This window comes from Lepidothrix coronata, unplaced genomic scaffold (assembly GCF_001604755.1).
Source record: "Lepidothrix coronata isolate B3197 unplaced genomic scaffold, Lepidothrix_coronata-1.0 Scaffold1, whole genome shotgun sequence".
Classification (NCBI taxonomy): Eukaryota; Metazoa; Chordata; class Aves; order Passeriformes; family Pipridae; genus Lepidothrix; species Lepidothrix coronata.
In genome coordinates, this window is record NW_016690181.1 from 1,192,664 (window position 1) to 1,215,179 (window position 22,516).

Genomic DNA, 22,516 nt, shown 5'->3' on the forward strand with positions numbered 1-22,516 from the left:
CTCGCTCACTATGTTTCCTCTGAAAAGATTTTGAGTACAACAATTCAAGAAGAATTCCTCCTCCCAGTTAACGCAGCTTTATTACCAAGTCTCTTACCTCTTGATTGTTGGAAAAAAAATCTTTTAAAAATTGACCATCAAAAAACTAAACCTTGAAAGAAAAAGCTAGAGAATTCAAGTAACTTAAATACACTGAACAAAACCTAGTTACCGTGAACTCAAGGACATTCAGAGGAAACAAAGTAAGACCAGAGGTGCCTGCCATGCCTGTTGGGAGAGTTGAAAGTCCACCCTCTGCCTCTCTTCCTAGGGAAAGCAACCATGAATGCCGGGTGTGCAGGGTGACATTGGTGGGTTTGTCATCATATGCCAAGCACATCTCCAGCCAGTTGCACAAAGACAATGTTAATGCCCATGACAGAAAAGAGGAAGAGAAAGAAGAGGCAGAAGAAGAATACCTTGACAAAGAACTCATTCAACTAATCAAGCAAAAGAAGGAACGGTGAGTTTTCCTTTCTCCTCTTAGGTACAGAATTGCTTTTAACACAGTGAAATACACTCTAAGGCTTAGGTGTTCATGAAATGTAAACTGCCTGTAGCCAGTGTACTTGTTGTGAGAACAATCCAAGAGACCTGTGTGGATATCATAGTTTAAATGTGTAAATAAGATTCTGCTGAATGTTCTTGTTCTGTTGAGCTACTAGTAGTAAAGAAGTACCAGTATTTTCCATTATGGGTAAAAAGAGTCCCCAGTGTTGTATCTTGTGTTTTGAGAGCCCTAATGTTTTTATTTTAATATTTTACACCCTTTTGACTGAAAGGTTTAATAAATGTGACAGTAATGCTAATATTGTTTAGGGTGGAGGATGCCTTTTAGAAACTGTTGCTGAACATGTTTTGTTATAAAACATTAATCTGTCTATTTTTAAAATTAATTGGATTGGTTTGTCAATGTCACAGTGAGTTCCCATAATCCTTGCATGAAATTTCTTACCTGTTTTACCTTGCTGCTTACCATGAGTTAAACATAGTCTATTGGCTCACTATGAAATAGAAGGCTGCAGAGACTAGTAAGTGTTGCCTTTTATTTTCCACATGGCTCTGCACATGTGCATTGCTTGTATGATGTTCCAGTTGGGAATATATTATTTGAGTAGGTTTATGGCATGGCAATGGTATTAAAGGGGCGTATGACTTTTGAAAGAAGCTCTTGCTTGCTGTGGCTAGAAATTTGAATTAGTGTTTCCAGATGTTGAAATCTGTTGAGATTATTTGGTTTTGACACCACTCTATCATTCTAGTTTGTCTCTGTACTGCACAATGGTAATGTTTTCATATTGGTCAATGTAGATAGCAAAAATGTCACTTTTCCTGGTTTTATGGTAAAGGAGCAATGCTGTCAGTACAGTGTTGTTCTGAGGCAACTAAAATCTTAGAAAATCTGTCTGCTGGGTGCTCTTTGGAGAAGGGGGAGAAACAGGGATTAAGTTACTAATTCAGCAAAATTGTTTCCATTAGATCATAATCTAGTTGAGTCAGCTCTTAAAATTTACTGTGTCACTTAAACATCGTTTTTTGTCTTAGAGCTCAGATTATTTTACACAGTAGACCAATTCCCATTAGAGAGTAGTTATTTAGTAATCTTTTAGCAGAACCAGAATGTATTGAAAACGTAAAGGATGATGCAATATGAATTTTGAGTTTACTCAAATCAATAGTTTTTGGGCAGTGGTGTGAAAGTTTTCTTTCTTGTCCAGGGATCTAGAATGGAAGTATTCCTGTAATGTCAGAATGAAACATTTCTGTAATCAGTTTCTGAAAAAAACTTTTGATTAAAAACTCCTCGTTTGGTAGAATAAATACTTTGAACATTTAGACTGCTGACCCTGAGAATAACTGTCACTATGAAGGTAGCATTTGTCTTTAAATGCACATGTGATAGTTTGCCATGTGTTCATGGTAAGTTGCCAAGCACAAGTACTATCCAAATGGCAGGAGATAGTGCTGCTGCAAGGCTCATACAGGCTCGTTGCTCATACAGACTGTTGGTTAAAACAGGACAAAATATTTTTATATCTCAGGAGCAACTTTTGTGGATGTTTTATATTTGTGTTTTAACTTAAACTTTATAAACTGAGCCATCATCTCAGTTGTTGTATCCAGTGGGTAGAATAACTGATTTTCCAGCCTAGCTTTTTTTCTGTTCAGTTCACTCTAGTTACACCATCTAACACAAGCATAATAGTCTTCAGAAAAAATAATTATCTCACTGCTAATGAATTTTTCATCTATCAAGATTGTTCAACTTGCAAAGATTATACAACATGAAGAAGCTTTTTTTTATTATTTTCTTATTAGTCCGATAACTAGTAAATAGAAAGGACTATTATCTTTCAAGGTAAAGAGAAGTATTTAAGAATTAGTCTATTGAACTGTCCCTGTGCTAAATCAGTTGGTCTTGTAAGAGCAATTTTGAAATTACCGTATTTAAGTAAAGGTACAACATTAGTTTGGAAAGTCAAACACCACAGAGGCCTAAACAGCAAAGCAGCTCAATATGTCATCTCTCTTTTTATAATGAATAATAAAAAAATATTTTCTTCCCAGTGCAAATAAAATGCATAAGGGTTGTGGGCTGTTGGATTTCAGTATAATAGCATCAGAGTTTAGGTTTTTCTCAATTGTTTTGCAGGCAAGCTGAACAAAGCTGTGCAAACCAAGAATTAGAATGTGATGACAGAAGATCACAGAGAAGGAGAGAAGAAAGAGCTACTTACAAAGAAAGAGAAGCTTATGATCAGTCATCGTGGCATCATCATAATGCATCGCAAAGGGACTGGAAGTGGGAAAAGGATGATTATATCAGTCCTAGACAAGGCAAATTTTCACACTCTCAGAGGAACCTCAATATAAACAGACATTCAGGTGGCCCAAGGGGGCGCTCTGGGTGGCACCAGAATGTTTCAGGAAGCTCTTCAAATTGGCATAACTATGGGAATTCTGGAAGTGTTCGGCATCCAGGTGGGCGAGGAGGAGGAACATCAAATTGGCATCACAGTGCCAGAGAAAGAAGTTCTACTTGGCACTCGGAAGAAACAGGTCATTTTTCTAGCTGGAATTCCAAGAGTTATGGAGGAAACTGGAAACCGAGTCCTCATGGTGCAAATGGCTGGAATTTTGGAAGCTCAGGTGAGTCCTATTCATCAGAGCCAATTAAATACAATAAGGAAAGGTATACATGGCAGCGACCAGAGAAAGAGGATGTTCTGCTATACAGGAATCGAAGAAATAGGAGTGACTTGCTCGATTTTACTAGCGATAAGCTTCCTTCTGAGGGGGCGTTGGATTTTGGTATGTCAAAGCAACCAGAAAGCAAAACTCCAAGAGCCAGTGGAAAAAGCGTCAGTCCTTCCAGAGATAAAACATATCGCTGGACTCCCTACCCATCACAGAAAGCTGCAGAGCAGCAACCATGGTCTGAAGATAATGTTTCTAAAACTCCGGATAAAATGGATTCTGTACTTATGGCTTCTACTGATTCATCAATGAAAGGAAAAACTTGTGAAGTCAGTGTTAGCCTTTCAAAACTTAAAAAACAGGAAACATCTTCCTCTTCTAATGTAACCTCAGATCACCTTGATTCTTGCCAGGAAATTAAAGACTGTTCCAGTGGTGAAAAGCCTAACAAAGATGATAGCGGAAGTAATAAGATGCCATCACTGAAATCCCCTCTTCTGAATATCACAGATACAAAGTTATCCTTGACAAAGCAAGACACAAACAGTCTCTTAAAAAATGTCAAGCTTCTTTTATCCTCAACTGGTAGTGAAGAGCAGAATCATTTGAATGCAGTGAACTTGGAAACAAACGGTTTCTCCTCTTATTCATCAAAGCTGCGTGGTGCTTGTGCTGGTAACTTACATGACAACAAAGATGTGCTTGGTAGCAATCTTGGAGAGCCTGTTAATAACTTAAGTGAAGCAGAACAAAAATCTGAAGATGTTCAGTCCAACCATTCCTTGCAAAATGCTCCCTTAAGCTCTTGCAAGGATACAAGTGACCAGAATAGGGAAGAAACTGGGAAAGCATTGCCAAAGAAGGAGTTCAGACTAGATTCATTAGAAGATGTGAGCGGTGATGATTTAATGGGAAGTGAGAAGTCAGAAGCAAGTGTTGACAAGTTGGGTTCTTCTGTTAGGTCTTGTTTACCCTGTGACACTCCTGAAGGTAGACTTGCCACCTCTGAAAAGAAAGATGATGAAAAGCTAGCTGCTTCAAGTATTACTTCTGCTGAACTAAAAAATTTTACATTTCGGATAGAATCCACGGTTTCTCCATCAAGCAGTCAGGATGGTTTGCATGTGGATTTGAAAACCTCGCAGGATGGAGAAGGGAATGAAGAGTATGTCAAGTCACATGATCAATTTGAAATGGAAGGTTTTGAAAATCCTTCAGATAATGAACTTCAAAAAGGAGGAAGCCAGTCAGGAGGCCTTCTTCCTGATTTAAGCAAATTTGGCCTCCCTGCTTCTCTGCAACGAGATCTGACACGGCATATTAGTCTGAAGAGCAAAGTTGGGACACATCTCCCAGAGCCCAATCTCAATAATGCACGGCGCATTCGGAATGTGAGTGGCCATCGGAGAAGTGAGGCAGAGAAGGAGTCGGGGCTTAAACCCACCCTCAGGCAGATTCTTAGTGCTTCCCGGCGAAATGTAAACTGGGATCAGGTCATCCAGCAGGTAACCAAGAAGAAACAGGAACTTGGCAAAGGTTTACCAAGGTTGGTAGCTTTCCTCTACCATTCCTCTCTGGCCATGTTATGGGGGGAGGGTTATTTTTCTCCATATCTGAAATGAACTCCAAAATCTTATAACTAAGACTTCATAATGAAGCTTGCTATACCGTGATCTTTTGCATATACGAGTAATATAGTGTTTTCATCATTGCTGCTGTGAACGTCTATCCATAGGTAAGTAATAGTAATCTGATTAATACATTCTGATCAGTTCATAATGGTTACTTTAATGTCTGAATATGGATGGTAACAATATGTGTATTTTTCCAGTTCTGGTAATTGGAAGAATGTAAAAATGCCATCAGGATGGGAGCAATGCTGCTTATTTCATTTTTTATTCAGAACTACAAGAAATGCTTGCATTGCTCCAGGCAGTATAAATGCTCCCTTTTCATTTGTTAATCTTTTATTTTGATACACAGTTTGCTTTTGTATTTAGAGGAAGCATTTACATAATACTGCATTTTTGAAAGTTTCTTTAAACCTGAAGTTTTTTGAAGCACCTTGAATAGGCACAAAACTGGTTTGGAATAATTGTAACAACATGATTTCTGACTTGAAAATCATGCTGTCAGTTCTTAGCCACTAAATCTGGTTATGTGATATGCAAAAGCTATTCCATTGCCAGATGAGGTAGAAAGCACAGAATACCAGTGTAATGACTTGCCAGATCTCTTAATGCACTACTGTGCATTTGGGGGAGGGAAAAGCTTCTCTCTATATTTAGCTGGCTTGTAACGTGTGTATTTATTTTTCTTTTTCTCTTGTTAAAGGTTTGGCATAGAAATGGTGCCTCTTGTTCAAAATGAGCAAGAGGGTCTAGAACTCAGTGAAGATTCTGATCTGTCTACTCTGGAAGGATTCCAGTGGGAAGGGATTTCCTTAGCAGTGTCTGGCTCAGCCAGAAAACGTAGCTTTTCTGAAAGCAGTGTCATAGCAGACAGAAATCCTTCTGCTTACAGCTTTTTCAGTGAACAAGCCAAAATAAAAGAAAGTGGGCAAAGGCAAATAATTGCAGCCAGCCACTCACATCACATAACATCTGGATATGAGGCAAGCACTGACATTGAGGCTGACCAGAAACAGGAGACAGAAGCATCATCTCTTACTTTGTCACCTTTTATGTCTGAAAGAACTGAGACTACTGGAAGAAGTCACAGCCTAGAGGCTGCCTCTGAGATCACAGGCCTCACAAAACAAGACCAGGAGAGCCCAGAGAAGAGAACAACTCTTCTTGAAAAACAAAATGTACTGGAGATCTCAGAAGAGAATCGTCCAGCTTCAAATAGTACTTCACTTCTTGCAGTGTCTAATAACATAGATGCAGCTACAGATAGTAGCTGCACATCTGGAACTGAACAGAATGACAGCCAAGGACTTGGAAAGAAGCGGAGAGCAACTGGAGTAAGTGTGCAATTCTGTCCAGCTTTGGTGCCCTAAAGATTTATTTTCCTTTTTAATGGTCATCCAGCCTTGGAATGGTCTTTGCAAGGAGGACTTTCTTCATTTCATTGCCTTGTACATTGATAACAACAAGCTAATTTGCTTGTTTGACTTAATTTTCTTTAAGAATTTTTTCCATTCTGCTTCCTAGTGCAGGACTTCTGATATTTTTTAATTAGTAGGAATGACAAATGTTCTTTATTTGATTTGGTACCTGGCACTCTATGTTGGTAAACAAGAGCTGTTAAAATATTTCTGTGGAACTACTTGGTTTTGTAGCAATAATCTCCATGTTTCCCAATTTAAATGGAAGCTAGGTTGTAGTAGAAATTTGCTTTCCTTAGGTGGTCCTGATTTTGTGGTTAAACAAGGAAAGACAAACCTTTTTATGAAATTATATACTTAAAATAATATTCTTAAATCTAAATTTATTTCGCAGTCCTGTCTTGGACTTATCCAAGGGTAAAAAAAATGTTTCTGATCAAATTCTCAAAATGGCTTTGCTATATGCAGAAAACAATAATTTTAATTCCTCACTGTTTAATCCTCAACTAAAACTGTAGAGCAAAAAATCTGACTCAGGTGTGGTCTTATGCATTTGAATGAGAAGGCTATCGTCTTATTTAATATTTCTTCCTACTTGAGATGAAAATGTGGCACTCATTTTGTTGTCCTCCCTCTTTTACAAGCAGAGCAAAGGATGAGTTATACAAGAATGTGGAAAATAAATTGTGTGCTCTTCTCTGTGGGTACAAGTAATGGTTGAAAAGACAATGGATATTTGACTTTTTGATTTAGACAAAATTGTTCTTGTAACTTGTTAATATATGATTTTACTTGCAGGAGGGATCATCTCCTGAAATCCCTAGTCTAGAAAGAAAGAATAAGAGAAGAAAAATCAAAGGTAAAAGAGGTGAGTGAATATCTCATATATGTATGCATCTGGTGTAGAGGTTAAAACACCCAGCAGTATTTTGTCTTGGCTAAAGTACTAGTTCCTTAATGTTACTTTGATGCTTCTTGGGCACTTAATGAAGGTTCTAGGGTAAACTGCTCACAAGTCTGCAACACGTTCTTCTTTGTGGACTTGTATCTTTATTTGTCAGAAGTTGTTTCTAAGAAAAGCCTATGTGCATCGTTTCTGCCTGCAGTTCATGTTCCTGGTTGTGCAGATGGGACCTTTGCTTTACCCTGCTCAGAGAAGTGAGGTTTGTTGCCTCTTTAGATGGAAGTTCTGAAGGGAGAAGCACCCATCGCTCCCTTCTAATTTGCTATGCACGTTTCCCTTTCCAATTCTGGGTGGTAATACCAGAAAATTTGTACTCTGTATAATTTTCTCTGTGTTCTGTTTTTGACATTTCTGGCAACAGTTTCTAATTTTACTCCTCCTTCCCTGTTCTTAATGGAAATGAATGTAGAATGCCTAGGTCCTTCCTGCTTCTGACCAAAGAAAACTCTTATTCTGGCATTAGACAGATCTTTCTCAATCATGCCTAACACATCTGCATCATCATATATCAAAATGAACCATCTGTCTTTTAGGCCAAATATTTCTTTGGGAACTAAATCGTTGCAACACCATCTGGGAGCTTTGGGGTCCAGAAGATGGCTTTTAGATGTTCCATTTTTCTTCCTTTTGTTATTTATTTATTGATATTAACAGTTGTTTGGAATGCAGAGCAATTAATGTGGATTTTCTTGTGGGAACTAGTGTTTCACTACTTGAAAAGGTGGGGTTGTTTATAAACCTCTGTCTTCAACGACTAGCATCTATTATAGAGACTAATAACACATTGTACTTAGTAAAATCTCTATTTCCCATTAGTTTGCTTTAACATCATGTGTAGTTGGCTTTAAGTCTGCAACTAGACAGTGACCAAACTGAAATTCAATTTGTTTAGAGAATATCTGTAATGCTTTAGGTCTTTAGGAAGTTGTATAGAAGGAGCTTTAACTGAGTACAGTGCTCAGAGACTCTTTCTGAAGAGATTGCAAACATGAGTCTTATGGCCCCAAATGATCCTGAATAGTAAGCTATTTTTTTATTGTTGGGTTCTTTTTCTCTTAAGCAGCCTTTCCTTGACTTCTGAATTAACTGAGTAATTTATCTTGTTTAGCTTGAATTTGCCTTTGCCTTTTGATTATGTTAATGGCAAGTGTATATTTGTATTTCATGTACACATGTACTTCAAGAAAAGATCTTTGCGGAAGAGATTTACTTTGTTTAGCTAAACTAAATCATTGCTGGCAAAACTTTGATGGAAATAGTTACTAGAGTCAAAGTGGAGATCCTGTAAAGAGGAATACTCGATTGTGCTCTTCTTCCATGTAGACATGGCTATTCCTGTGCATAAATACTCTGTTTCAGCTTCTTGTGTGATTATTAATGCTTGGCCTAATTTATGTGATTTTTACATTTTGATGTGTTAGTATTTATTGTGGTATCATGTGTAATGTATCTTAATGTACTGTTCAGTACAATCACTCTACATTGTGTTTCTTTCTCAGAACGTTCTCAGGTAGACCAGTTGTTGGCTATTTCGCTGAGAGAAGAAGAATTAAGCAAGTCCCTGCAGAGTGTGGACACCAGTCTCTTGCAGGCTAGGGCTGCCCTGCAGGCTGCATATGTCGAGGTTCAACGGTTCCTTGTATTAAAGCAACAGGTAACAGTGGGCTTTTGAAACTGTCTGAACTACAAGTAAGCAGCCTGAAAAACTGCCTGTTAAATCAGTAGAACTGATACAAACCACAACTGTTTTGCAGATAACAATGGAAATGAGCACGCTGAGAAGTCAGAGAATCGAGATCTTACAGGGGCTACAAGGTACAAGACACCATAAAAAACTACAACAGAATGCTGACTCTCATATTCTTGAATCTGCTCCTTTTAACTGTGCAATAAAATTGTAGACTTTCAAAATGAGGTCTTCATTTTAAGTGTGATCTGTCAATTTTGGTAGTGCCATCTAGTGGCTTTTTGTCAAATTTTTCTCTTCCTTGACTGTGTGTCTGCAAGAAATGAGCTCTTGGCACAAGTAAATTTTATTGTAAAATATGAACATTTTTGTTCTATTTGGGTTTTTTATTTATTTATTTTGTCTCTTGACATTAGAAACCTATGAACCTTCTGAACTCCCAGAGCAACTTCCCTGCAGTGTCTTAAGTGAGAGAAGAAACAGCAAATCTCAGATGGCAGCTGACTTAATTCCTGCAGGCCCTCTCCAGCCCCTTTTGGACCCTTTGTATTCTTCTGTACCTCCACTAGGATCTTCTGTTCATGTAAACATGCCATCACCATTCCAGTCTTCTGGCAGCACACCTGCCGATGCTCCTGACTCCTCAGTACAAGTTAAACAAGAACCTTTGTCTCCAAAAGGCACAAAGGAAAATGTGAATTCTGTACTCCAGAGTTCTCCATGTGCTTCACGAGCAGAAGAAGTAGAGCAGAAGGATGGTATGTGTAGCTTTGCTGTGTTATAAGAAAATTAGCTTTAAGAAAATAAGGAAATTAATTTTTCCCCAAAAGAATATAAATTGTGTCTGTCATGCAGGGGTAAACTCCCATTAACTTGTGTAGGACTAACTAGTTTTGCTTTAAAAATAGAACAAACATGAATTTGAAGATTGTATCCTTTTAGAATAATTTAGTTAACTCAAATTAAAAAAACCCACCAAAACGAGAAAAAACCCCCAACAAACCTTAACATCTCCTCTATAATTTTTGTCTTCTACTCTGCGTTGTTTAATGAGTGTTGGTAGCTAAAAAGTCTGCTTACAAAGGAAAAACGTGTGCTTGAAAATATAAAACAATATTTAAAAAAAAATTATGACCTACTACATTGAGAGTATTCTGTGTTTTAATTGGGCCCTGCTGAATAAGCACAAAGAGTATCATTTGTAGTATTAAGAAAATAGCACTCCATCTTCTCCTAACTGGATGTTAGGCACTGTTCACTCACATGAGGGGAGTGGGAGTGAGTAGGGGAGGGCTAGCAATGAAGATAGGGGTTTACTTTTGTCTGGAGGAGAAACAGGTGAATTAACCACTAATGGGAGAGCTACTGCCTCAGGAAAATGATATCTTAATGGCTATAGATGAAATAGCTAATTCTTTATTTAGACAGTTTAAAACCCATAAAACCTGTGTGCTGTAGTCTGTGGTCAAAGGCTTAAATGCTATTGGTAGTTTCCACTGCAACTTGCTACTGTGACTGAAGGTGGAAAGAGATTAAAAGCTTAATTATCCCTTACTTTCCTAAAAGCCTGTGAAGTCAAGCAAGGTGACTCTAATGATAGTTGTTTGTCTGCCATAACAATGTCACTTGCCCAAACCCTTAACTTAGACAATTTGAGATAAAGATTCATAAGATCAATCATTGTTGAAGATAGCCAACACAATTTTTTTTCCCTTCAACTAAAGTGGAAAATACTGTTGGAAAAAAACACATTTTTTTCTCAAGCATAAGATAAATGGCTGAATTGAAGCTTAGACTCTTTAAATACAAGAATTTATTTTTTTTTTTAGCTTATTTCAGTTTGCTTTGGATGTGGAATTTTTTATAAATAGTGTTCTTTGTGCTTTTTTAGTCCCCATTGCATTTCCTGTCTTCCACTCCATTACATTATATTAATGTAGTATTGTGAATTTTGCTTCATCTTTTTGGAGGATTTGACAGGGACTGTGAAGCTTTGGGGGTGTACACTTAAGTAAACTCGGGACAGGGGGAGAATCAGCTTTTGTGTTTTGTTTCTACTGGTAAAGCTCAGCTTTTGGGAAGCCACTACCTTTTCTTCACTTCTCTGTTTTTATTGGTATATGCCATACTGTTATGTGTAAACATCAGTGAAGTGTCGTTTTTCTTTCATGTTAGAGTTGGAAAACTGAGAATAAAGATTTACTGATCACTCTCTGCAGTGACACGCAGTGTCTTGCTTGCAGAATCTTCAGACTTCACAACAGAGAAGCTGAAAAGGTTTTTTTTTTTTTGTTATGAAGATGAATCTTCACTGTATAGCTATATTTATTACTTCAATAACTGGGGACCCCTGGTGGTCTAGTGGTTAGGATGCAGCACTCTCACCGCTGCGACCCGGGTTCGGATCCCGGTCAGGGTAAAAGTCCCCCGGGCAGATGGAGCTCGTCAGCCCTGTAAGGCCATCCATCTAAGAGAAGGTCACTTTAAACAAACCTACGTTCTGAGACCCTCACTGCCACTGTCTGAGCTTGCTCGGCCCCGGCAGATGAACCTCAGGATTAAAGGGTGGGCTCAGTTCAGCGCACGCTGTGTCTCACCTAAAAAATCCACTGCGCAGCTCGAAGGGTTAATGACCTTTCCCAAATCTTCGCTCGCGAAGACTGGCCAAACAAACAAAAAGACTTCAATAATTACTAGAAATCTCTTAATCACATTAGTGTATTTTTCAGTTTCCTACAAACTTATTTTTGACATGTTAAAAGCAAGAATACTCTTTGGTGTTTGTCAAGCAAACATAGTTTTGGTATTGATGAACTTCTGTATGTGCTACATTTAAAATGGGTCTGCCATCAGATGAATTTAGTAATTTGGAGGGGAAATAAGCATTTACCATCAGGTAAAATCTGTAATCTGGGGAAGTGGAGTTCTCTCTGGGGCAGTCTGTTTACTTCTTTGGGGTTTAACATTTAGCTTGTTAGCTTCCCTAGGAGGTTAGCTCAGCGTTGCTTTGAAGAAGTTGCTTGCGTTTGGTTTCCCCTAATTGTCAGGAATCTCTCCCACCTGCAAAATTGAGTGATTCTGTTTTCTTACACTATCATGGTGATTTTCTACTTTTTTTCTTAACACTTGCAGTACTCCAAGCACTGAGAATAACTTTTGGGTTTAGAAATTTCAGTTTAAGTTGCTGGTTACTATTATTTTCCTGTTCTAAAGCAGCCAGGCTCCTTCCTTGCCCCTTCCAATGGGAAATGAGTGACATATGGTATCAGAGTCATATTCACAATTTCAGGTTTTGTGTGCCTTCTTACGAGTATAATTCAACACAGTAACTGTTCAGACTTCATCTAAGCATTCATTTCTTCCGTATAGAGAATATCAGATTTTACAGCTGTGTGTAAGTTATGTGTCCAGAGGAAAACATCTTTCCATTGATTTATTTTAAATGCGACATACCCTACGGGCTGTCAGCAAGTTCTAGTTTTATCTTGGAGTTTCCCATCTGAGGAAGGTGTGGGTGAGATATTCTCATTTTGGCTGTTTCTAGTTGGATGTGTAATTCCAAAGCGTCCCATTTATACTGTGATGTGTAATGTGCTTTTGGCTAAGCATTACTTTAGGATTAGTTCGGTGGTTTCTGAGAGAGTGAAACAGGGGAATGTTTCAAATACTACCAGCTTCCCATTTGCATTGTGTGATCTCACCCAATAAATGCAGTCAATTGAAACATCCTGTTCTGGATTGTAGTTATTGCAAATGCAACCGGGGAATTTTAGGGTGCAGGAAACAGCTGTTAGATGCTGCCCTTACTAAGGGCAGTTGAGGGATTGCATTCTTTGGTTCATATTAATTAAAATAAATGACAGGGAGAGTATGTTTGCCTCATTGCATAGTCCACCACAGATGAACTAAATTAAGTAAACCAACTAACTAAAGCCTACCCTCATGGCTTACAGTGCTGCCATTCCCTGGATATGGTACAATGCTGCAGAGTGGGTCGTGCACGACTCATCAACCTAGAATTAGGTCCAAGTAACTTGGTAGAAATAACTAATTCAGATGGGTTCGGCACAAGGTCTTCATACTGTGTCACTGAACAGCTGAGTCGTGCTTGGCATGCATCATTACTACAGCAGTTGTGACAGCTGGTAAGGGAGCACACAGAGAGGAGTGGTAGCATTTTAAGCCAACAATATAGGATTCACCAAAGATTGTCAGAACTTTAAAAGCATAGTTGGCCAGCAGCTTGAATGATGTGCACCATTTCTTCGCTTCTGGCTACACAGATAAACATTTTATTCCCCAGCTATGTTTTTTAAAGGCTGGATAGCTGACTGAAATAGCAGATCTGCATGTGCACATAGTTTTCAACATGTAGGAATATGTACTTTACATGCACAATTAAGTGTAAATGGAAAAATGCAGGGAGAGCCATTTTGCATAAATATTTATTGCTGTACAGATTGAATGTAACGCTCGTCTGTTTTCTTCAGAAGAGACCAACCCGAAAACTTCAGTGTATCCAGTTATCTCTGCAACCATGTCCCTATCAGAGCTGATATCTTGTTTCCAACACACTAATCAAGATGTCCACAAGCCTGCTGCAGACAGAGTAAAGTCTGGACTCCCTGAGAACCCTTCTCCTCAAGCACTGTCTGTTTTCAGCAAGAGTGAGACAAATGATACAGTAGCTGAAGAATTTTTATTGCATCAGTGTAACACTTCTCTTTCAAAGCATTCGGTCCTCCTAGGAATGCCAATGGATAAAACCCCCAAATTGTCAGCAGAACCATCCGAGCAACACTTGGCAGCCACTGTAGTCCCAGCAGAAAAAGGGAACAGGAGGAGGAGAAGGTTAAGGAAGAAGAAAACTCTGAGGGCAGCCCATGTGCCAGAGAACAGCGATACAGAGCAGGATATGATTGACTCCAAGCCTGTCCGGAAAGTCAAGGGTGGAAAGGTTCCTAAAGGAGAAAAAGTTACTACATCTACTTCTCCAAGAGAGGAGGATGGAGCTACTGCTCAAAGAGCAAGAAAGAAAGATAAGAATGACAGTGATGCTTCTCTGGAACTAGTGGAAGTTTCAGCACCTCAGTGTGAGGTGGTTGATGTTGGTTCATCAGAGTCAGGAGATGAGAAACCAGACAGTCCATCAAAGAGGGATTCACACAGCTCTGTGGATCAAGCACTCCTAGAGGCATCTTGCTCTGGTTATGATGAAGTGAGCTCCACCAGTGAAATTGGCACAAATTATAGGAATGATGGGAAAAGAAGGTGAGATTATTGTAGACCTCTCAAAAGTATTTTTATACAATATTGATGAGGCTTCTCTTTTTTCTTTTTTGTTTTTACTTAGAAAGTCTTACAAAATCAGTGACTTTTTATTTCATTTAGGAGTGACATAAGAGGGAAAATAAAAACTGACTTGGCTGTTTTGGTCAACAAATGAATGCGTTTTGTTGCCTATTAATTTCTCTTAATATGAGAACAAGGCTACCCTTCATGGAAAGTTTGTGTTTGAGCTTATCTATCACAGCATATTTTGTACTAAGTGCAGAGTCTTGTGTTTTGGAATATTACTTACACCAGTATTTTGTCTGAAAATGAACATACAAAGTCCAATCTTGCTAATTTTTATTTTTGTTGCAGTGTGGCTGAGACGCAGGCTTCCATATCATCACTGAGAGGATCAAAGAACTCCTCAGGTATATCTTTTATGCTTTCCTGCTGATACTTAGTATGTGGTATCTTGCAGGACTTTAAGTCTTAATCAAACTGCTTCTAGAGGGGAATTTTGCCTTGAAGATAAAAGCCTGCACTCAAAACTGAAGTGGGAAGTGACATCTACTCACATCATCTCTCATTGAATGCTTTGTGCCTTGACTCCTCCACAGCCCTCTGCCCCCTCCCACACAAACACTTCTGTTCCACAGTCTCTGTAGAGCTGTAGGAAAAACAATAATACAGTCATTTTTCTATTTTAAAGATATTTCTGGACTTAATGTCATATAAGGTCTTTCTGGCATTTTATATTGCCTTCTGTCACTTTCACACTCCAGCTGGGACCCACAGTTAAATTTGACTTCAAGGTGCTGAGCCCACAAAATAGTTCTGCTGGTTGACAATACAAACAACAGTAGTGTGTTTGCTTAAAAGTGTTCCCATAATCAAAATACATTTATCTCTGTCCTACAGAAGTGTCTTCGGAGCCAGGTGAGGACGAAGAACCTACAGAGGGAACCTTTGAGGGACACTTGGCTGCAGTGAATGCTATTCAGATTTTTGGGAATTTGTTGTATACCTGCTCAGCAGACAAAACTGTTTGTGCCTACAATCTCGTTGTAAGTAAGGTTGTGGGAATGGTGTTAAATGAATTGCAATCAAAACGTTGTTTTTTTTTAAAGCCTCACTATGTAGCTAAGGAAGCAGCTGCTTTTTCAAGCACGTAATTTATTTTATACTATACTTTTCTTCAAAACTCTCTTCTCTCCCTCCCCAACCCCTTCTGCCTATGGGAGAGGCAACGAGAGATAGATTGCTGTATGTGTCCTGCTTTTTTTTAGCTGTCCTTCCTTATTCTGTTATGCAGATATCCTGAGAGGTATTATGGGCATTTACACTGACACTGTGCTTTCCTTTTTAGAGCAGGAAGTGTGTGGCCATCTTTGAAGGACATACTTCAAAAGTGAACTGCCTTCTGGTTACTCAGACAAATGGGAAGAATGCTGCACTCTACACTGGCTCAAGCGACCACACTATCAACTGTTACAATATCAAGGTACTCAAACTCTGTGTTGGTTAACATATATCTCATTTTATGCAAGTGTTTTTTTACAAATATAAATTAAAAAAGCCTTTTAAACCCATATAAGCTGGACGTAAGCCCTACTTCATACCACCATAGAGTAGAGCAGAAACCCCTCCCCAGACAAACAAAACAGCAAGGTATTAACTGATTAACTGCCCAAATCCTTTGGCTAGCTTGTCAGTACAGTTTTTACTGAAACAGCATGACATGATCCCAAATGTTGGCAACAACAAAGTGCAGGATGGTTGTTTGACCATGAATATCATATTTCTCTTGCTGTATTTCTAACTTTATTGCTTATGGAATATGTCTAATTTCATTGTTTGTGGAAGGCACTGCTCTCTGTTCTCTCTCTAGCTGTAGAGCAGCTATAGAGACAACAGGTGTCTGTTATTCCAAGGGCAGATGAAATAGCAGGCTGAGACTTCCTGAAGCTGGATGTTTGAGGGTAAATGATAAGAAGGCTTGTCCAACCTGGGACTTGAAGGACTAGAAAGCAAATATCTGCTTCAGGGAGCAAATTGCCAGAGGTTTTAAACTCTTAAGTTCCCTATGGGGAGTCCTCAACCTCAGCTATGTACAGGGTGGTTTCCATATATACATATATAGTCTGTAGTCTAAATTTCTATATACGTTAGAGGTCGTGAATAGAATAAAGTGTTTAGGATTATAACTGGTTTCTGAAGTACAGTCAAGTCTGAGAAATGTTCCTGATTAAAACCAGGATCAAACTGCCATGTGACACCAGATTGTCAGATTTTTTTTCCAGCTCTCTTGGTTTAAGAAATGCAGCTTATAGGTGAAAACCATCATTCACTTCAGGCTTTTTTTCCCTGAATTGTTTTTGGTTAATTAAAAGCTTTAAACACTTCTTTCTATTGCCAGACCAAAGAGTGTATGGAACAATTTAAATTGGAAGATCGAGTGCTCTGTTTACACAGTAGATGGCGGATCCTTTATGCGGGCCTTGCAAATGGTACTGTGGTTACTTTCAGCATAAAGGTTAGTTTAAATATTGGCACCTAAAAGCCTGTTGTGATGCTGTGTCTCTCCACTTTGTGTTTCTTTCCATTCTTTCTCTAGAGTAGTAAATGTATTTGTAATGGAAGTATTTTGGTATAAATGGTCACTGTTGGCCCCTTTTGGTCCTTTATTTTGTCTGTGCATGAAGCTATACCATCCCCTGTCCCTTTGGTTACCTTTCTTTTAGCTGCGGTATTGTTATGTTTTTCCTTAAGGTTCCTCCTGGTCTACCAGCCCTGTGTCATTTCTGACACAGCTGATTATTTGTGAATCCTCCTTTCTTGCCCTTCAAAGTAGTGTGAGAGACTTTTATGTATTGTTGGTTTTGCCTACTCCTTTTGCAGTTATAAAAGAGAGTCACATGTTTTTCTGACAAAGAGGTTTTATCAGCAGTCCCCATGATGTTTAAAAGTGAATAAAAATTATTATTTAAATGAGCTATTTTTTCTGATTATTCTTTTCATGGATTCTAGACTTAATTTCTCAAATTTATCCTTACAAATTTATCTTGTTTTGCATTTTTCTCGTAACACTGTTTCCTTTCACTGTTCTGACTCTGCAAGAGGATCTACTGGACCTTTGCTAAACAATTAAATGTTTTTTTTAAAGACAGAAAATTGAAGCCTAACATAAAGAGTTATTTCCTTGATTTGGAAACTTAATTGTTAAGATGCAACTCTTACTAATGCTGAAATTGGGTTACTAAACTGAAATCAGATGCTTTAACAAGTACAACACAAAAAGGACTCAATGGTCTAGTCAGTGTCATAGCAAAGTTTTAATTCTTAAATACCATTTTTTTCTTCCCCCAACAGAATAATAAACAGGTTGATACCTTTGAATGCCATGGCCCTAGAGCAGTGAGCTGTCTAGCCACAGCTCAGGAAGGAGCACGCAAGTTGTTGGTAGTGGGTTCCTATGACTGCACCATCAGCGTGCGAGATGCACGGAATGGACTGCTTCTCAGAACCCTGGAAGGTCACAGCAAGACTATACTCTGCATGAAGGCAAGTGTCTCTGAAAACAACATTTTTGACAAAGAATACTTAAAATTATGTGTATTTTCTTCTTCATCTACTAGTGAACAGATTGCGATAGGAAATAGAGGATTTCTCTGTTTTAAATTATAAAAACTGAGTAATCTGGTAGGAAAATTGTCTCTGTATGGCTACCATATCACATGTCCCCACTTGCCACATCTACGTATGTTTTTTGAACACTCAGGGATGGTGGTTTCACCACTTCCTTGAGCAGCCGGTTCTAGTGCCTGACCATCCTTTCAGTGAAGAAATTTTTCCTAATATTTATTCTAAACCTCCTCTGGTGCAATTAAAGGCTGTTTCCTCTTGTCCTGTCACTTGTTACCTAGGAGAAGGGGCTGACCCCCACCTCACTACAACCTCCTTTCAGGTAGTTACAGAGAGCAATAAGGTCTCCCCTGAGCCTTCTTTTCTCCAGGCTAAACAACCCCAGCTCTCTCAGCCGCTCCTCATACGACTTGTGCTCTAAACCCTTCACCAGCTTTGTTGCCTACCTTTGGACACATTCCAGCACCTCATGTCCTTCCAAAACTGAACACAACGCTCAAGGTGTGGCCTCACCAGTGCTGAGTACTGGAATACAATCACTGCCCTGGTCGTGCTGGCCACAGTATTTCTGATACAGGCCAGGATGCCATTGGCCTTCTTGGCCACGTGGTCACACTGCTGGCTTATGTTCAGCCACTGTCGACCAGCATCCTCAGATCCTTTTCCTCCAGGCAGCTTTCCATCCACTCCTCTCAAAGCCTAGTGTTGCATGGGGTTGTTGTGATCCAAGAGCAAGACCTATGTAGAAAGCATAATAACATTTCATGTTGTTAGAAGATTTAGGGGATTTTTAAATGTGAGTTTACCAACAGAAGGAAAGTTGGGGAAAAGGTGAAGCTAGTCTTCATGTAACCTGATAGTACAAACCTCAGAGGAAACTGGAAAAAATGAACTCAAAAAGTATTCTTTTTTAATAGAAGAATCACTAACTTATTTACAGGTTTCTGGCTCCTGAAATTATGAGATGGAACATGTGCTTGTCTGACTGTTTTGCTGTGACCACTATCATGTAACAGATAGGCGATTACTTCCATAAATTGTGTTTGTCACTTTATTTATTGTAGTGCGGTGGCACAGCCCTTTTTGCCCTGCAGACTGTCCTAATTCTTCTTCAATGACAGCATACCATGGTCCCTTCTTGATCCATGATGGATCTGGTGAGCTTTCTTCCTAGAGTAGCACTAGTTAGGAGCATTGTTCTTCTTACCTGAGCAGAATATAAGTACACAGCATATCCAAAATTTCAGGAAACAGTGGGCTTTAGTGTGCACGTGCAGAGCAGCATTCTGCATTCAGTTTGCTTGGTCCCTGATTTGCTGCTGACCTGTGCCTGAGAATTGTCCATAGGTAGAATGAATTAGCCTGGTGGACTGCAAGTCAACAGCTTCTTATGTCAGTTGCAAAGTGTTAAAAGTCATAGTTAGGATATTATAATACATTTGTTAGCTCTTAGGTAAAGAACTCAATGCATGCTTTTTCTTCATATTCTTTATTGATTTGAAGTCTGTGAAATTTAGGAAGTACTGCAGTACAACTCTGAGCTGAAGAGCATCTTAATATTTCACTCGCCCATTTCAATATCTGTTACAAAAAATAAAACTTTTTTTTTTGTAAGGTTGTGAATGATCTGGTATTCAGTGGCTCCAGTGATCAGTCTGTCCATGCCCACAACATTCATGTAAGTCTCATATATAAGGATGGAATGACTTTTGCTATTAAGGCAGTGAATTCCTGTGCTATAAAGTCAGTATTTTCCAAATTTTTCACTGGTGGAGCAAATAATTTCCAGAAAAGGAAGTCTCATGATTTTGTTAATGTGACTATGCACTATAGCTAACTAAAGATATGTGAAGAGTACATAAACATGCCGACTCCTGTCATGTGATATGCAATGCCTTTTTAATGGGCTTCTTGCTTTTGCAAATATTACTAAAAAATGTGCTGATAATATGGAAGGGGTTGAAAGCAAACCCATGTGAGATACTGTGCTGGGGGAAGAGTTTCTTTATTACAGGAAAAGCATGAGGAACGGTGTTCCAAGCTAGATGGTTCAAAAGCTGTCTCTAGCCTGCCACTCTTTCCCTCTTTTACACCATCTTTCCACAGTCCTAGGAGAAGCATTCATGTAGCTGTGCAATAAGTTAGATTAAGAAATTTATCAGAGGTAAATTTTAATTGACAAAAAAATATATTTCTGTGTATTTAGCTAGATTTGCTCACTGATCCTTGTGGCTAACTAAATACTGCTGGTACAAATAGCATGGTACTAGTTGCAAGGTGGATGGGAATATGTAACTAAAGATGGAAAGAGAAGTAGAGGAAGATAAAACTTTTCATAGACTCATGCTTTTCTGTTGTACTGGAATGGCTCTGTGTTTAGATGGGCAAACAAAATGATATTTGATCGTAATCTAGAAGTGCCTTCATAGGAAGTGGAAGTGTAATAAAGGGGTTTTCCATTTTTGAGTATTGAGCACAAAAGCTAGCTACCGTATCTGGGTTAAGTAAAGCTGTTTTGTTGTTTAAGAGAAACCAAACACCTGTTTACCTTTCTTTTTCTTGATGCAGACTGGAGAGCTCGTACGAATCTATAAGGGCCATAACCATGCAGTGACGGTTGTGAACATTCTTGGGAAAGTGATGGTGACAGCATGTCTGGATAAATTTGTTCGTGTTTATGAACTACAGGTAAGAAAATAGATGGTTACTAATGACACTTACCTAAGATGCATTAATTAATTATTTTGAAGTCAAATAGAAGTCATCTTTGTGCTTACTGGTCTCTGGCCTATCCCTCTCTTTGCTGTCACTCAGAATATATAGTTGTCTCACCAGCCAAAATACGTGGGTTTTAAAGAATATAACCTAAACCATTTCTTTAGAACCTAAGACAATGACAGCTCTGAAAAAGGTGGAAATGTTAGTTTTGTCTGCTGAAAAGACCAAGTGCTTAGTTGGACAAAAAGACTCACGGAAGCAATGTAAGCAACAATGAGCTTTCAAGGTGGCTATTAATTTTGGAATCCACCAGAGGAGTTCAGTTGCTACCAGGCAAACTGCTTTTATAAGCTTTATCCTTTGCATGTCTGTGAAAAATGGCTATTGAATGTCCTGCTTTAAATGTCTGTTTCTGTTTCTTTCAAGTCGCACGACCGCTTGCAAGTCTATGGAGGCCACACAGATATGATCATGTGTATGACCATCCATAAGAGCATGGTAACTTCCTTCTTTTTACTGGTCTTAAAGAGAAGGTTGTAAGTGCCACAGGCATATACAAGAGAGTTTAATTTTTTCGGATAAAGAAATCAACCTATTATTTGACTAAGAACAACTTGGAAATGCAGCCAAAAAAGTCAAGTTGCTATAACAGCTTTATATTTATGTAATATTATTGTCTGGAGAAAAATTACCTTCTAGCTTACTGTAGTCTTAAAACAATAGCTCTTTTTACAGTAATGACTACAATGAAGTGTCCAGAAATAGTAAAATACTTCCTCTTTTTGAAGTGTCAATCCTGTTTGACTGTTACTCAAGGGAATCACACAGATGCTAGAGTCAAACCTCTAGTAACCTTTGATAGAACGTAAACAAAGATACGCAGTTGATTTAGGTGCACAGGTTTCTTCATGCATCTGCCCTGCAAGATAAGTTTCAGAAGCACTTCTGGATACACATTTCTTAAAATAGTCATTAAAGCACTTATTTGTCTGAATATGTAGGAATTTGCTTGCAAAGTTTCTTTGCGATTATAAAATAAAAGGTAAATTAGTGATCTCTAATAACAGAAAAAGTCCAGCAGAACTGATTTCCTACTAACTGGAATATATACTACCCAAGCATCACATCTCACGTGACTAGAATCTGAGGCTTGAACTGTCCCCCACCAGTAGTCTGTTGTGGGCATTCTCAAATCAAAGAAGTGTTCAGGTAAGAAGCTTAGTGACAAGCAAAAGATTATAATTTTCTGTAGTAGTCTTAGTAGTAAAGTGTAGTCTCTTAGACACAACAGATTGGCTGTTGCATCCTAGTGGCAGATTTCCAAGAACTGAAATGAATAAAAATAACAAATGGATTCTTTAGCTTGCAGAGTTTTCTGTATTATGCAAGGAGTTTTTTTTAACAATGAATCATTGTTACGGGATTATAAATGCCTAGCATCCTGTTCTTTCAAAAGGATAGTTTCGTGTGGAGCATCTGCCAAACAAAAATGGTATTTAAGATGTCATTTTGCCTTCCTTTTCAGAATCTGCATCAGTCTTTTTGAATTTCTGATGTTCTTCAACCTTCCTCTCCATCCTTTTTTGATATACATATAACTGGTTAAGCCCTGGAAATATATTCAGCTTGACATTTACACCTGCTTTTTTTAATTTTACTGAATAGTAACATAAAACATATTTTAAAGTTTTCTGAACTGTTATACACATGACACTATCAACAATAGAGGTTATGGAAACATTTCTTATTCACTAGTAGGTTTTTGTAAACTATGAATGCAAATCTTAAAAGAATTAGGCTATTATCATTTTTTAAATAAAGAAGCCTTACCTGTTGATATTTATTGTTTTTCGCCTAATACCCTCTACACTGAAGCCTCCTTCAAAGTTTTACTTCATTTTTTTTCTTCTATTCCCAGCTTGCTTATCCACAAATGTTTCTTTTA

General features: G+C 38.4%; 1 protein-coding gene across 2 annotated transcripts in view; it reads left to right on the forward strand.

The window, feature by feature from the left end:
* ZNF106 (zinc finger protein 106) overlaps positions 1–22,510 on the forward strand; it is a 34,917-nt gene extending 12,407 nt beyond the window's left edge. The window contains exons 4-19 of one of the 2 annotated variants that reach the window (XM_017811707.1): positions 311–502; positions 2,693–4,783; positions 5,572–6,202; positions 7,085–7,154; positions 8,750–8,904; positions 9,005–9,065; positions 9,354–9,695; positions 13,428–14,208; positions 14,584–14,639; positions 15,130–15,275; positions 15,578–15,712; positions 16,628–16,744; positions 17,581–17,772; positions 19,469–19,531; positions 20,422–20,541; positions 20,998–22,510. In XM_017811707.1, coding sequence (XP_017667196.1) covers positions 311–502; positions 2,693–4,783; positions 5,572–6,202; positions 7,085–7,154; positions 8,750–8,904; positions 9,005–9,065; positions 9,354–9,695; positions 13,428–14,208; positions 14,584–14,639; positions 15,130–15,275; positions 15,578–15,712; positions 16,628–16,744; positions 17,581–17,772; positions 19,469–19,531; positions 20,422–20,541; positions 20,998–21,111 — 5,266 coding nt within the window. In that variant the 3' untranslated portion in view covers positions 21,112–22,510. The remainder of the gene's footprint in view (positions 1–310; positions 503–2,692; positions 4,784–5,571; positions 6,203–7,084; positions 7,155–8,749; positions 8,905–9,004; positions 9,066–9,353; positions 9,696–13,427; positions 14,209–14,583; positions 14,640–15,129; positions 15,276–15,577; positions 15,713–16,627; positions 16,745–17,580; positions 17,773–19,468; positions 19,532–20,421; positions 20,542–20,997) is intronic. The other variant, XM_017811717.1, reaches the window with a different exon arrangement.
* Positions 22,511–22,516: the final 6 nt, after the last annotated feature.